We start from the raw sequence: 15,440 nt of genomic DNA on the forward strand, positions 1-15,440 counted from the left end.
CATAAGAGTGTAAAGGACAAAACCCAACAGCCATGATAGAAACCAAATAATATATATTAGCAAGTGAAAAAAAAAAAAAACCAGACCTGCAGCACTGACCTGCAGCACTGGCCTGCTTACTCACTAATCTATTCAATCTACTTAAAAGTCATGCATTAGTTGTCTTGGCTTTCAGGTAGGAATATTTACTCCAAGAACCTTTGAAGGCTGTGACCTGTCAAGCTCGCAAGTAAATGGATTTTAACTTTTCCAGAGGTAACAAAAGATTTGCTAGATTCTCAGAGACAACAACTGTAGTCTTTTTTTTTCTTTTAAAGCCCCATGACTTTGGCTTAAAACAAGCTTTTTTAAACCCTGAACTTGAAACATGACCTATTCCACAATCTAATCTTCCATATCATAAAACGTCGCCTTCGTGGTCATTTGTCTCACTCCAGAAGGCAGCTATCAATGAATATGAGAGTTGGGCTTGTTCCCACAGATCAGATGCCCAGAGAACAGCTTCCTCCCCCATTCAGACAGTGGGGGAAGGGGAGTGGGGAATAAACACACCAAAAGTTCCAGCAAAGGCTTTCCCTTGGTGCTTTGTACCTGGGCATCCATTAGGAGATGTCTCATCAATGTCATTGAGTTCTTCAGAGATTCTTTTTCTGTGGGTAGAAAGGGGTCTTTATCCTCCTCTAGGGTCTTCGCCTTGGTGACCACAAAGTGGGAGATCTGGTCATTTAAGGTATGTAAGGACTGCACAGCTGTAAAAACAAAATATGGGAGACAAAGGAGAAAGGCATCGAATCAGGTGGGTTTTAGGGGAGAAGATTTTGTATTGTATACTTTCACTCCCCTTGATAGATTGGAAATTCTTCAGGGGCAGAGGGTATTTCTGAATTTGCCTTTGCATCCCTAGGGTATTAGTAGAATGCCTGGTACATGGTGAGGGTCTACTAAGTGTTTGTTGATTGTTTGGTTGGTTGTCTGGAGCACGTCTTTGCCCCCATCCCTCACCACCTTATAGTTCACTCATTTGTGTACATGTTATAGAATCCTTCTTACATGATTCCTCCAATTACTATCTCCTACATGAAGCCTTTGCTGTCTCCCCCTTCCACTCATTATGTTATTTCTCCCTTTAAATCACTTTTATTAGTTTGTACATACATATATGTGTATATATACATACATATACGTGCACATATAAAAACATTTCTATTGCTGTATCATAGTATATGTGTATATGTGCATTATAAGGTAGCTTGGTGACACAGGTGATAGAGCACTGGGCTGGGAATCAGGAAGACTCATTTTCCTGAGTTCAAATCTGGTCTCAGACACTTACTACCTGTATGACGTTGGGCAAGTCACTTTATCCTATTTGCCTCAGTTTCATCATGTGTAAAATGAACTGAAGAAGGAAATGGCAAACCACTGCGGTATCTCTGCCAAGAAAACCTCAAATGACGTCACAAAGGGTCAGACATGACTGAAAAATGACTGGAAAACAACAGCTGCAACAATAGATGCATATATCATGTGTGTGGATATACATGTATGCTATAACATATGTGTATAAACAGATATGTCTGCATATGTACACTATGTATGTATATACACACATATGTATGTTACATCCCCAATGTAATGCAAACTCTTTGAGGTCAGAGACTTTATATTTTTAAAATCTTTGTATTTTTATTTTGAAAATCTTTGTATTCCCAACACCTAGCTTTATGCACTTTTACTGCATAGTCAGTACTTCATTTTTGTGAATTGATTTTGATATCCATGGAGCTGAGTGTAAGCTCCCTGAGGGCAAGAATTGTGTCACTTTAAAAGAATCCTTATATCCCCAATGCCCAGCACATGGTAGATGCCTTCTGGCTGGTTCTCATACATGATGATCTGTCTCCTATTTCCATCAAGTCAAGTCAACAAATGCTCATTAAGCACTAATTATGTACCAGGGACTAGGAATACAGAAAAAAAATTCAAAAAACAGTCCCAACCCTCAAGAAGCTTACATTTTAATGGTGGAGATAATATGGAAATAATTGTTTTACAAGATAGAAACAGATCAAATTAGAGATTTTCTTAGAAAGATGGCATTAGTAGGGGAAAGGAAAAGACTTCTTAAAAAAGATAGGATTTGGGCTGAGTCTTGCAGGAAGTCAGGGAAGCCAAAAGTTGGAAGGAAAGAGGACATTCCAGGCATGGGGGAAAGCTAATGCAAAGGCATGGAGTCAAGACATGGACCATCCTGTTCAAAGAACAACAGGAAGGCCAGTGCCACTGGATCCCAGAATATGTGGAGGAAAAATATAAGTAAAATACAAAAAGTAAAAAAAAAAAAAAAAAAAAGTAAAATATAAGAAGACTGGAAAGGTAGGAAGGCAGCAAGTTATGGAGGGTTTTTAAAAGCCAAACAGAAGGTTCTGTGTTAGATCCTAGAGGTAATAGGGAGGCACTGGAGTTTATTGAGTAGGGGCAGTAACATGGTCACACCCATGCTTTAGGAAATCACTGATAGCTGAGTAGAGGATGGACTGGTGTGGGGAAAGATTTGGGGAAAGAAAGACCAAACAGAAGGCTATTATGATTGTCAAGGGATGAAATGATGACACCACCCCAAGATGGAGTGGCAGCGTCAGAAGAGATAAAGGATATATAAAGGAGATGAAGTGGAGGTGGAAACAACAGTACTTGGCAATAGATTGGTTGTGAGCATAAATGAGAGTGAGGAGTTGAGAATGACACCTTGGTTGAGAGTCCTAGGTGACCGGGAAGATGGAGATACCCTTGACAATAACAGAGAAGTTAGGAAGAAGAGAGGAAGACAGTCAGTTCGATTTTGGACATACTGAGTTTAAGATGTCTAGTGGACATCTAATTCAAGATGTAAGTTTGAATGATAATTGATAATTGGTGATGTAAGATTGAAGCTCAGGAGAGAGGATAGATCTGGATGAAAAGATCGGAGAGTTCTCTGCCCAGAGATGATCATTAAATCCACAAAAGCTGATGAGATCACCAACAGAAATAGTGTAGAGGGAGAAGAGAGGAGGAACCAAGATAAGTCCTTAGGGGATGTCCAGAGTTACTGTACAGACCTGGATAAAGATCAGGCAAAGAAGATTGAAGAAGATTGATTGGATAAGTTGGAGGAGAACCAGGGGAAAGCAGTGTCAAGAAAACCTAGAAAAGAGAGAGTATGGAGAGGGATCAATAGTGTCAAAGGCTAAGAAGGAGAGGTCAAGAAGCATGAAGATTGAGAAAAGACCATTGGATTTGACAATGAAGAGACTGTTAGTAACTTTGGCCAGAACATTTTCAGTTGAATGATGAAGCCAGACCATGGAGAGTTAAGAAGAGAATGAAAGGAAAAGAAGTGGAGGATCTGATTGTAGATAGGTTTCTCAAGGCCCATGAGCTGTCTAGAATGCCCTCCCACATTACATTCACCTTTTTGAATCCCTAATTTTGTTCAAAACTCTGCTCAAAGGGCAGCTAGGTGGCGCAGTGGATAGAGCACCTGAAGTCAGGAGGACCTGAGTTCAAATCCAGCCTCAGACCAAACACTTGACACTTACTAGCTGTGTGACCCTGGGCAAGTCACTTAACCCCAATTGCCTTAAAAAAAAATAAAAAAAAAAACCTCTGTTCAAATGGCACCTTCTGCATGAAGCCTTTTTTGGTTCCCCACCCAACTGTTGTTGTTCTCATCCCACCTAAAATGTTCCTTAAATTTATTTGTGTATATTTTATACATTTATTACTACATGTGTCCATCCCTGCCCCCCCCCCAAAGCTCCCCATAGAATACAAGCTCTACAAGGGCAGGAATTTTCATTTTTGTCTGTGCATTTCCAGTGCCTGATATGGTGCCAGGCACATAGTAAGTGCTTAGTAAATGTCCATTGATTAAGGTTGATGATTTGAACCAGTGCTTTCAAAAAATTATTGGGTCAACTATATAAAAGATGAATTGGAGAAGAGAGAAAGCTAGGAGGCTGGAAGGCCGGTCAGAGAGTTATTTCAGTAGTCCAGGTAAAAGGTGAAAAAGACGAATTAAGGCAGTGATAATGAAACTGGATAGTAGGGGATGGATGGGGAAAAAGTAATGATTCTTGAAACAGAGGACCTGATTTCAAATCCCTCCTCTGATGATTATTAGATGGTAGGTGGCCAGGACAGTCAACACATTGCTTCACATCTTTCAACATCGGTTTCCTCATCTGTAACATGAAGGGGTTGGATTAAGCCTCTGAAGTTCCTTTCAGTTCAAGAACTAAGATCCTATGTTTTGGAGATAGAATGGACAGATTTTGCTAAATGCCTGAATAGAAGGGCTAAAGCGAGAGAAAGAATCAAAGATGATTTAAAAATTTTAAGCTTGAGTGCCCAGTGAGGGTGGTGGTCTCATCAACAAAAAGAGGGAATTTGGGAGAATGGTGCCCTTGAGATTAACAGCCAGGTTTCAGAGTTCAGAGATCTGCCCCTTAATAGGAATGAGTTCTTGAGCAGCAGGCCTTTTGGAAACAGAAAAAGAAATTTCTATGTGGCCCCCAAAGATAGGTTAGCAGTGGGAGATAGTCTATCAATAAGAAAGCAGAAAATCTGTACTTCAATTTCTGTTGTTGTTGTGAATTCTTAGGGCAGTACGGATCTTCCAAAAACCCTAACGTATGTTTGCCTCCCAGAGAGCGCAAGGTAACATTACAAGTCTGGAAGAAAAAAAAATCCTGTCTGGAGTTCAAAGTCCTTCATGACCTAGAACTTGCCTCCCTCCATTTCTTCATTCTTCTTATATCTTATACCCTTCCCCTCCACCACATACTCTTTGATTCAGTAACACTTGGTTCCTTCAAACAAGATGCTGCAACTCCCGACTTTGACGATTTTCTCTGGCTGTCCTCCATGTCCAGAAAGTTCATCTTCACTCCCTGGCTTCCTTCAAGTCCCAGCCACCTTCTACAAGAAGTCTTTCCCAATCCCTCCTAATTCCAAAGCCTACTCTCTAGTAATTATTTCCAATTTATCCTGTCTATAGCTCATTTATACATGGTTGTTTGCATGCTGTCTCCACCATTAGCCTGTAAGCTCCTTGAGAATGGGGACTGTCTTTTACCTTTCTTTATATCCCCAGCATAGTGCCTTGCACACAGCAGTTACTTAATATATGGGTATTGTCTAACAGATTGGAAGGGATTGTATAGGAAACAGAGTGAGATCTAGAGATTCACAATATCAAGGTGTTGGCTCACTGGTGACCCCAAGTGCAGTACTTTCCTAAATAGGACATTGAATTAGAAGGAGTCTAAGGTGCTGATATAAAAATGAGACACCCCCTTCCCCAGAAAAGGCAAGAATGACTTGTGGGTAACTGTGAATCCTTTATGTGTTCCTTATTTCAATGTTTGGGTTCCCATGAATCCTATGTACCTTCTGTATTTTCTAGGGGTGAAATAAAGGCAGCCCTCTACCAATATGCATGTTACCTTGAATGCTTGAATGAGAGTTGGGGACTGTGTTCTCACATTTGTGGACATCTAGACATAAGCTCCATGTAAGTTATGCTTGGAGATTTTCCAGTGTAAAACCATAATGAGTCAAAAAGATATTGATCTTTCAGGGTCAGCTCCCAAAATTAGACAGAGTCAGTGTTAGCCTAGAGCTTGGGGGGAAGTGGGAGGGGAGACAGGGGAAAGGGAGACAGTGGGTTATACATGCAAGCATGATTCTGCCATTAAGGCATTTACACTCCCCTGAGGAAATAACACAATACACAAATTAAGTCAATGCAAAGTAATTTCAAGATGGAGAAAGAATTCCTGCAGGGATTAGGAAAGACCTCATATAATTAGCATGAATATGAGAGCCAAGGGTCTGGATGAGGAAGAAGACTGAGACCTTGGTATTGGAGTATACACTCCTTACTCCTGTTTGCTTTGCAAACCACAAGGCATCACATAAATCCCAGTGAATGAGCATGATGTTCTGTACCTACCTGGGGCTTTGATAGCCTCCCTTAAGGAGCTGGACAGGTAGAAAGCCAAGGAGAAAGATGAGGTCACAAAGGACCTCAGTGCTGTTCAAGGAAATCAGGAAGCCTTACTCTACCATGACCTGCATGCTCAACTCTCATTTTAAATATAAAAATACCAACAGAACTCTCCTGTGTTAAAATTACATCAGCAGCAGCAAATATTTATTAAGCCCTTACTATGTGCCAGACACTGTGCTGAACATAGGGAATAGAAGCATAAGCAAAAACAAGGGTGGTTCCTGCCCTCAAGAAACTTATGCTCTAATGGAGGAAGATAACATATGAGAGAACAGCTAGATGGTGCAGTGGATCGAGTAACCAGGCTGCAGTCAGGAAGACCTAAATGCAAATCCAGTCTCAGACACTTACTAGCTGTGTGACCCTGGGCAAGTCATTCAGCCCTGTTTGCCTCAGTTCTTCATCTGTAAAATGAGCTGGAGAAGGAAATGGCAAACCACTCCAGTATCTTTGCCAAGAAAACCCCAAATGGACTCACAAAGAGTTGAACATGACCAAATAATAACACATGAGAAGTTGAAAAGCAAAGGGCTATGGGAGAAGGTACTCTCAAGCAAACAAAGATGCCCAAAGAGTCAGGAATGGAATCCAGAGAGGAATGAAGGAGTGAACCTGGCTGGCCTGGGCATTTTCCTTTAAATGGAGGTTGCTGGAGGAACTGCCCAATCAGAGGAAGGGAATGGAGCATATGTGATGGATTACCAAGTATAAGAAATGATTATTAATAATAACCAATAATTTGAGGGGAGACTCACAGCTCTCCCCTTCTTCTAGTCCTTTAAAAGTTCAGTCTGAAGGACATTGCTGATAATGAGACAGCATTAACTCTCCTCATCTTGGTCGGACCCCACCCAACCTTACTAGGAATTTAATCTGAGGTGAGGAAGCCCCTTGTGTTCTACTCACTGTTTGGGTGGAGACTGATCTTTTTGTCTAGATGTCTCAAGGCTGGGAGTGGTCTGGTATAAATATATTTTCTCTGTACTAGGGTGACTTGATGATGGGTGATAGCTCCTCCTTAGAAGGGTATGGTCTGAGACCATCCTTTTATTAGTAACCTGCTGGCTTTATTAATAAAATGATTAAGCTACCCAGAAACTATGTCTCTTGAACCTTTTTAAACATCACACAAGTAAATACGCTTTCTTACCTACCTAAGTTTAAGAAATTAACTCCTTTATACCAGTTCTTTGGTGGGTTATTTTTTTTTTAACGGGAATAAAAGTCAAATTTATTTTGTATTCTCTTGGTCTATGGCTTAGAGAACAAGCATTTCCATGCCAGGCTTATTTATATAAAGGAGATCATTTGAATCCCATGTCCATTAACGAGTATTTATTTAGGGGCTACTGGCAAAGATGGCACATTCATGTGCTGGAGTAAGGAATAAATTACAAATCTCAGCATTTTCATTTCATTAGCAAAAATAGAATGTTCACATAAAATTCCATAATGTTTCCAGGAAAGGGGCAGGACAGTGACATAATACCAAGTGGTGGCCCCATTTCCTTTCATCAGACCATGTAGAACATGAAATAATAATAACATGACCTAAAACACTTATTTTAGGGAGGCAAGTCTAGCTCTCATTTAGAATGGCTTTTGTACATTTTTATGGAAAGGTATACCAGACTAACATAGAATAATACACACTCCCCAACCCATGGCTTGGAAATGTTAGGAATTTTATGGATTTGTCATTCAAATGGTCCATGGATGTGAACTGACAGGCACATTTATCTCTGGGTTTTAAAAGGCTTTTTTCTGTATCTGAAATTCTACCATGAATTCTGCATTCAAATGCTCGCAAGTTTCCAGTTCGTCCCTAAATCTAGTTTCATTAAATAAATGGAGCCTAAATAATTCATGCATTTCTTTAAAAAATAAATAATTTAATAAATTAAAACTGAATGAAGGAATAAAACTCTTCCTACATGTCTAATGCTGATGATAGAATGTTGTGCCTCCCCCCCTCCCCCCCAGCTAATAATGAAAATTGGTAGCTCTTGGTGTATAAAGACAGGACTAGTTGAGCCTCAGCCTGACCAGGGACTGGGGTTTTGACCCAGGAACAGAAATTTAGAATGCATTTCCTCTCTTAGCATCTGCAGTTCTTTGGAAGCGTAGAAACAACCATGTTCAGTTGTTTTTTCAGGTCGTGTCTGACTCTTTGTGATTCCATTTGGGGTTTTCTTGGCCAAGGTCCTAAATTGGTTTGTCATTTCCTTCTCCAACTCATTTGACAGAGGAGGAAACCAAGGCAAACAGGGTGAAGTGACTTGCCCAGAGTCACACAGCTAGTGTCTGAGGTCACACTGGAACTCAGATCTTCCTGACTGTAGGCCCAGAGCTCTATCCACTGCTAGCTTCCCCTAACCAATCAATCAGCAAGTATTTATTAAGCACCCATTATATGCCAGGCATTATATAGGTGCCAGTGATATAAAGACAAAAATTAAACAGTCCCTGCTTTTAAGGAGTTTACATACTATCAGTGGATAGCCTGCTGGGTCAAGAGTCATGAAGACCTAAGTTCAAATTTGCCTTAGATACTTACTGGCTATATGACTCAAAAGCCTCAACCTCTATCAGCCTGTTTATCCATCTGTAAAAAGGGGATAATAATAGCACCTACTTCCCAGGGTCGTTGTGAGCAAAAGATGAGATAATATTTGTAAGCCACTTGGCAAACTTTAAAGTGCTAAAAAAAAATGCTGGGTATTATTTTTACATTATGGAATAATTATTTAACAAAAAATGCAAAATAAATAAAATGTAGTTAGATGTAAGATAATTAAGGAGAGAAGGCACTAACAGTTGGGGGAGGGAATCAGGAAAGTAGACTTTGAGCTAAATCTTGAAGGAAATAAGAGATTCTAGGAAGGGGGGAGGTGTTAAGCAGGAGTACGTTTTAGGTATGAAGGAACCAACACAAAGATGAAGAGACAAGAAATAAAATATCATGTATGAGGTACAGAGAGAAAGCCAGTTTGGTTGGATTTCAGAGTTTGGGGGAGGCGGTAACATTCAATGAGGGTAGACAGACTGGGGCCAGGTTGAAAAGGTCTTTAAAAGCTAAACAGGGGAGTTTATATTGTATTCTAGAGGCAATAGAAAGCCATTGAGATTTGTTGAGTAAGGGTGTGACATGGTCAGATCTGGGATTAAGGAAAATCCATTTGACAGCTGCGTGGCAGAAAGATTGAAGTAGGGAAAGACTTGAGGCAGGTAGACAGGATAGGAGGCTGTTATAATAATCTAGGTGAGAGGTGATGAGGGCCAGGACTAAGACGAGTAGTGTGAACATGTTTAGGGGCTATAGTGAAGGGCAAGTGAAAAAATGTTTAAAACTTGGCACTGATTATATATATACATATATGTGTGTGTGTGTATATATATATATATATGTATATATATATACTAGTATGTGTTATAAATTATAATATATGTCTATGTGTACTAAATGTATCCATATGTGTTTACATATATTATATGTGCATATACACAATATAGGTTCATTGTATTGCATATATGTGTAAATATGTTCATACAGTATATAAACATGCAAATATGTATATGAGCACAATACATGTTCATATATGTATATACAGAAAACATATGTGTATGCATACAATATATGTCTGTGTGTGCATACATATACAATGTGTGTGGCATGTTTGTGTGTAAACATATAATGTATTGTACACATGTATGACATGTATATGATATGTGTATCTGTGTGTCCACATATACATGCATACACACATGTATGTGTGGTATTTGAGGGTATGTATATACATATGGAGAAGACAAGGGAGGAAGAGGAGAGGGAAGGAGAAAGATGCCCAAATGATGAAGATAAGAGGCTTAAAGGACAAGGGTTTCTTTGACAGAAATATAGAAGTTCAGAAGAAGGATTCTTTTGGTGGGGATATGAGATGGAAAGTAACAAATTGACTTTTTGAGTTTAGAATGAGCCTACAAGGCGTCCAGTTGTAAGTGTCTAGTAGGAGTTGGTGGTGTAGGACTGGGGCTCAGAAGAGATCCTAGGGCAGTATCTATGGATTTGTGAGACATCTGCAGGAAGACCATTAGAGACAGACGAGCTTGGTGATGAGATCACCAAGTGAGAACGTACTGTAGAGAGTCAAGAAGCGGAGGCCCAAGACTGAGCCTTGGAGAAATCCCCCAGGAAGGGAGCATGATACCCAAATGGAGTCCAAATGGGAGATGGAGTGTCTAATGGGGAGAATAACAAGGCCAGTGTCACTGGATTGCAGAGTACGTGGAGGGAGTAAGTAAGGTATCAGAAAACTGGAAAGATTGAAGAGGTCAGAGTATGAAGGGCTTTGAACTCCAGACAGAGGATTTTATATTTGACCCAGGAGGCAATAGGCAATCTCTAGAACTTATTGAATAGGGGGAGATGATGTGGTCAGACCTGAATGTCAAGATCAGTTTGACTGCTGAGCGGAGGATAGACTGGAGCAGGGAGGGAGGGAAGGCAGGAAGGCAGAAGATCAGCAAAGAGGCCATTGGAATAGTGAGAATTAGGGAATGAGGCCCTGCCCCAGGTACTTGCTGTGTCAAAAGAGAGAATAGGGCAGACGTGAGATAGATCATGAAGTAGCAGGTCTTGGTGACAAAATGAATATGGGGGCGGTGAGAGAGAGAGAGTGAAGAGTTGAGGATGACACTGGGGTTGTGAGCCTGGGGGACTGGAAAGATGGCAGCACCTTTGAGAGTAATAGGGAAGGCAGGGAGAGGGGGACTTCAGGTTGTGCAGTACAATCGACATGAGGAAAAGTCTCCTCCAAATTAGAGTTACCCCAAGAGTAGGATGGGCAGCTAAGTGGCGCAAAGGATAGAATGCCAGGCCTGGAGTAAGGAAGACCTGAGTTCAAATCTGGCCTCCGATACTTACTAGCTGTGCAACCCTGGGCAAGTCACTTCAACCTATTTGTCTCAATTTCCCCATCTGTAAAATGAGCTGGGGAAGGAATAGCAAATGACTCTAGTATTTTTGCCAAGAAAACCCCAAATGGGGTCATGAAGAGTTGGACATTACTGAAACAACTGAACAACAGCAACAGAGCAGGATGGGCCCACCACCACACTGTCTAGATTTATTTCAGTGCTCCACATGATTCAGTCTCCATTCCAGCCAAACCAGCCAAGAGCTGCTCTTCAAACTCCGTGTGCCATTTCCTCACTCCGTTCTTTGCCCAGGCAGCCCTCTAGACCCAGAGGGAACTCCATCTTTACATCTATGTGTCGGGATCCTAGGCATCCTTCAGTCCTCAGCTCACTGGCTGTATTCTATGACGCTATCCCTGAGCTCCCCAACAGCTGTTAGAGATATTTCCTTCCTGAAATCACTTCATTAATCTGCCCATCTTCCCCTTTGCCAGCTCAGACCTGACCCTACGCACTCCTCCAAGAGAAATTCTTTAGGCTGTAATGCTTCTGGAAGAGCCTGATGATGGGAACAAGGTCAAGTCCATTTCATCTTAATGAAGATTAGAAGACAATAAATTATAACAAAATCGCCTTATATAAAAAATAAAATTATGATAAAATCACAGAGCCTGAAGAATTACTAGGGCAGAAACCACAAATTTTCCTTTGAATCTGTGTGAAAGCCACAATAGGAACACGGACTTTGGCTCCAATGGACAGACGCAGGGCCAAGGATACATCAACCCCAAAGGGACTGAAGATTTCATATCTTAATGGTGGTACTTAGAGAAAAGCACTTTCCATACCAGCGGCTGAGTTCTCTCTCAGTACCAATAAATATCCAGAAAAAAAAGTAGAAAATCTATCAGAGTTTGATATGGTTCAGACCCAGTTCACACCAACTAACTGACCAAAAGCTTAATGACTTGGCCCGACTTCCTCTGGCTAGTCGAGGACTATTCTTCCTGACCCCTGGGATCCAGTGCATCCTCTCTTTGTGGTCCTTCCCTGGTTTGCCCATGTCTACCTCTAAGCCTTTGCCTCTTCCAGTTTTGCCATGAGCTACATCACAGTGTAGGGGATAGAAGGTTGGATTTGGAAGACTCAGGTTCAAATCCTGTTTCAGACAAGTACCAATTGTATGACCCCAAGCAAAGCACTGCACTTCTGAGTCTCAGTTTGCTCACCTATAAAATGAAGACAATTACAGCCTTGCAGAGTTGTAAAAATCAATGAAATAATATGTATAGGGCTTAAAATATCATGTAAATTTTTATTAGGAAATATAGAAGTTTAGCAAGAGACAGCCTATGGCAACCTCATTTAAAATAACACTATTACTCTGTGTCTTTAAGGTTTGCAATATTATATCAACTCCCATTGAGGTAGGTGCTATTGCTATACCTTTTTTACAGATGAGGAAACTGAGACCCTGATAGGTTAAGTGACTTGCCCAAGGTCACACCAAAGGTGGGATTTGAATTTATATCTTTCTGATTCTAATGCCAGTACTTTATCAGGTATGCCTCATTGCTAGTTGTCATGGTGTAGGGATGGCCATACCAGCATGAGAACTGCTCCCATTTACACAGTGAAATAGAGATCCAAGCCTGCCAACAGAATTTCTTCGCTGGCCCTCCCTCAGCCCGTAGGATGTTACATTATGAATGATGAGGAACCAGAGGTTCCAAAGAGCTGCTAATGAGAAGCTGCCACTCAGAAATGCAAGGAGATGAGGGGAGGGAGGATTTAGTGAACCAGAGGGTGGATGGAGACACATCGTGGTTTTCTGCTTAGAAAGGAGCAAAAATCAGGAAAGGCTCTGATCACCAGTGAAGGATCATAGGCTTCAAGGCTGGGAGTTGGACACAATTAGCTGAGCTGTCCACAAATCTGAACAGATGAAGTGAAAAGGCTGGAGGCATTTTGTATCATGAGGACAGGTACGGCATCACACAGTTCCAGGACCCAATATTACAATCATAAGGCTAGGCTTCAAAATTCAAATACAGAAAATATTTATTACGTATATGCTTATAAGGCACTGTGCCAGGGGCTAGGGATGCTGAGACAGAAAGAAAAAGAAAAAATAAAAGCAAGGAGAGAGCCCCTGCCTTCAGGAAGCTTACTCTCAGAGAAACAACTTGATATGGTGGACAGAGCATTGTGCTTGAAGAGAGGAAGACTTGAGTTACTTGGATTCAAATCCTGCTTCAGACACTTCTAAGCCATATGACCCTGGGCAAGTCCCTTAACTTCTCTGTGCCTTGGTTTCCTCATCTGTAAAAGGAAGGTATTGGACCAAATGGTCCCTAGGCTCTATTCCAGTTATAAATCTATTACCTGAGCTCTTGCCCTCCATTACAGGCTGCCCACAAGATATTTTGAACTGGATATCCAGTAGGCATCTCAAAGTCAACATATACAAAACAGAACTCACCATTTCTCTCCCCCCAGCCAAATCCTTCTTCTAAATCCTTCTTCTGAACTACTCTATTATTATCAGGGGGACCATCATACTTCAAGTCAACCAGGGTCACCATCTCAGTGTCATTCGCAATTCCTCACACTCACTCCCCTGTATATGTAATCCAATGCCTAATCTTATTATTTTTGATTTGGCATTTTTTTTTTACTTCCACAGTGTCTCATGTATGTCCCGCCTCTCTCTACTCACATAGTCACCCAGTAATATCTTGCCTGGATTATTATACAAAACTCCTATTTGATCTTCTTCCAGTCTCAACTCTCTCCCCACTCTAATCCACCTTCCATATGAAAATGTTTCCTTCAAAGGCAGATCTGACCATATCCTTCACCCAGCAAGCTCCCATGACTCCCTCTTAACTCTGGATCAAACACAGGCACTCTTCTGTTTGGCATTAAAAGCTCCTCACATTGATTCCTTCCTGTCTTCTAGTCATCACACATTCCTCCTCTTCGTGTTTTCCAAAGTCCAGCAATATTGGCCTGCCTGCCTGCCCCATCTCCCAATGCCATGCTTTTGCATTAACTATGCTCCACAGCTGGAAGGTTCCTCATCTCTCTCCTGTAATCCCTGGTTTCCTGCAAGACTCAACTCAGGCATGACTAATTACAGGAATCTTTTCCTGCATCTGGCCCACCAACATCCTAAATGATGGTGACTTCTTCCCCAAGGCCATCTTACTTGATTTGTATATATCTGCTTTCCAACCATCTGTCCATCTATCTATCTATCTATCTATCTATCTATCTATCTATCTATCTATCTATCTATCTACATATGCATGTATGTATATATATACATATATATGTATATATACTGAATACTATATTATATATACACTATACATATATACTATTATGTTGTTATTCAGTCATTTCAGTCATGTCTGACTCTTTGTGACCTCATTTGGGATTTTCTTGGCAAAGACACTAAAATGGTTTGCCATTCCCTTCTCCAGCTCATTTTACAGATGAGGAAACTGAGGCAAACAGGGTTAAGTGACTTGCCCAGGGTCCCCAGCTAGTAAGTATCTGAGGCCAGATTTGAACTCAGGTCTTCCTGACTCTAGGCCAGGTGCTCTATCCACTGCACCACCTAGTTGCCCTTATATTATATAATAATGTATATTATTATACTAGACTCTTATTTAATCTTCCTGCCTTAACTCTCTCCTCACTCCAATCTACCTTCCACATAGTCATGTATAATATGTAGGTGTGTACACACACATATATATACATGTATATAATGTGTAGATGATATGTGTATATGTATATATAACATGAATATAAAATAATATATCGTGTGTGTATATGTATATATTACACAAAAATGTGTATTATATTAATATATTTGTGTGTATATATATGTAAACATGCATATTATATGTGTGTACGTAGGGTGGTGGGGTTGACTCCACTTGAATCAATTAACCCCCCAAGGGTACAGACCTTCACTTTTGTCATTGTGTCCTCAGCTCTTACTTAGCACAGTGCCTGAAACACAACATGTGGCCCTTAAAGAATCCTTTAAATTAATGAAGTGATTCTTGAAGAAGAAAAAAACAAGGATTTTGAAAGGCAAAGGGGAAAAAAGAGAGCGTTCCAGATCTTATCAACAACAAGCATTTACTATGTGCCAAATGCTAGGGACACAAAAAAAAGGTAAAAGTGAAGTCCCTGCACTCAAGAAACGTATAGTCTAATATGGGAGCCAACATGCAAGCAATTCTGTAAATACAAGACACAGTTAGTAAAAGTGGAAGATAACTCAGAGGGAAGGCACAGGAGAAATTCTTTCAGAAATAGAATTGCCAAGACTTACATGTGATTGGATATATAGGGTGAAGGAAAGGACGAGTTGGATTTTTTTTTATATAGACTAAACAAAACAGAATTAAGTGCCCAGCAGATAGGTGATTTGACCCCAAGTGCTCTG

General features: G+C 40.6%; 1 protein-coding gene across 1 annotated transcript in view; it reads right to left on the minus strand.

Annotated features, from left to right (window-relative positions):
* Positions 1-447: 447 nt before the first annotated feature.
* LOC114041386 (putative uncharacterized protein C1orf196) overlaps positions 448-15,440 on the minus strand; it is a 299,623-nt gene continuing 284,630 nt past the window's right edge. The window contains exon 2 of the mRNA XM_027859806.1: positions 448-749. Within this exon, the coding sequence (XP_027715607.1) occupies positions 448-749 (302 nt within the window). The remainder of the gene's footprint in view (positions 750-15,440) is intronic.

Source organism: Vombatus ursinus, unplaced genomic scaffold (assembly GCF_900497805.2).
Source record: "Vombatus ursinus unplaced genomic scaffold, bare-nosed wombat genome assembly UNPS02014172.1, whole genome shotgun sequence".
In the NCBI taxonomy this organism is placed as follows: domain Eukaryota; kingdom Metazoa; phylum Chordata; class Mammalia; order Diprotodontia; family Vombatidae; genus Vombatus; species Vombatus ursinus.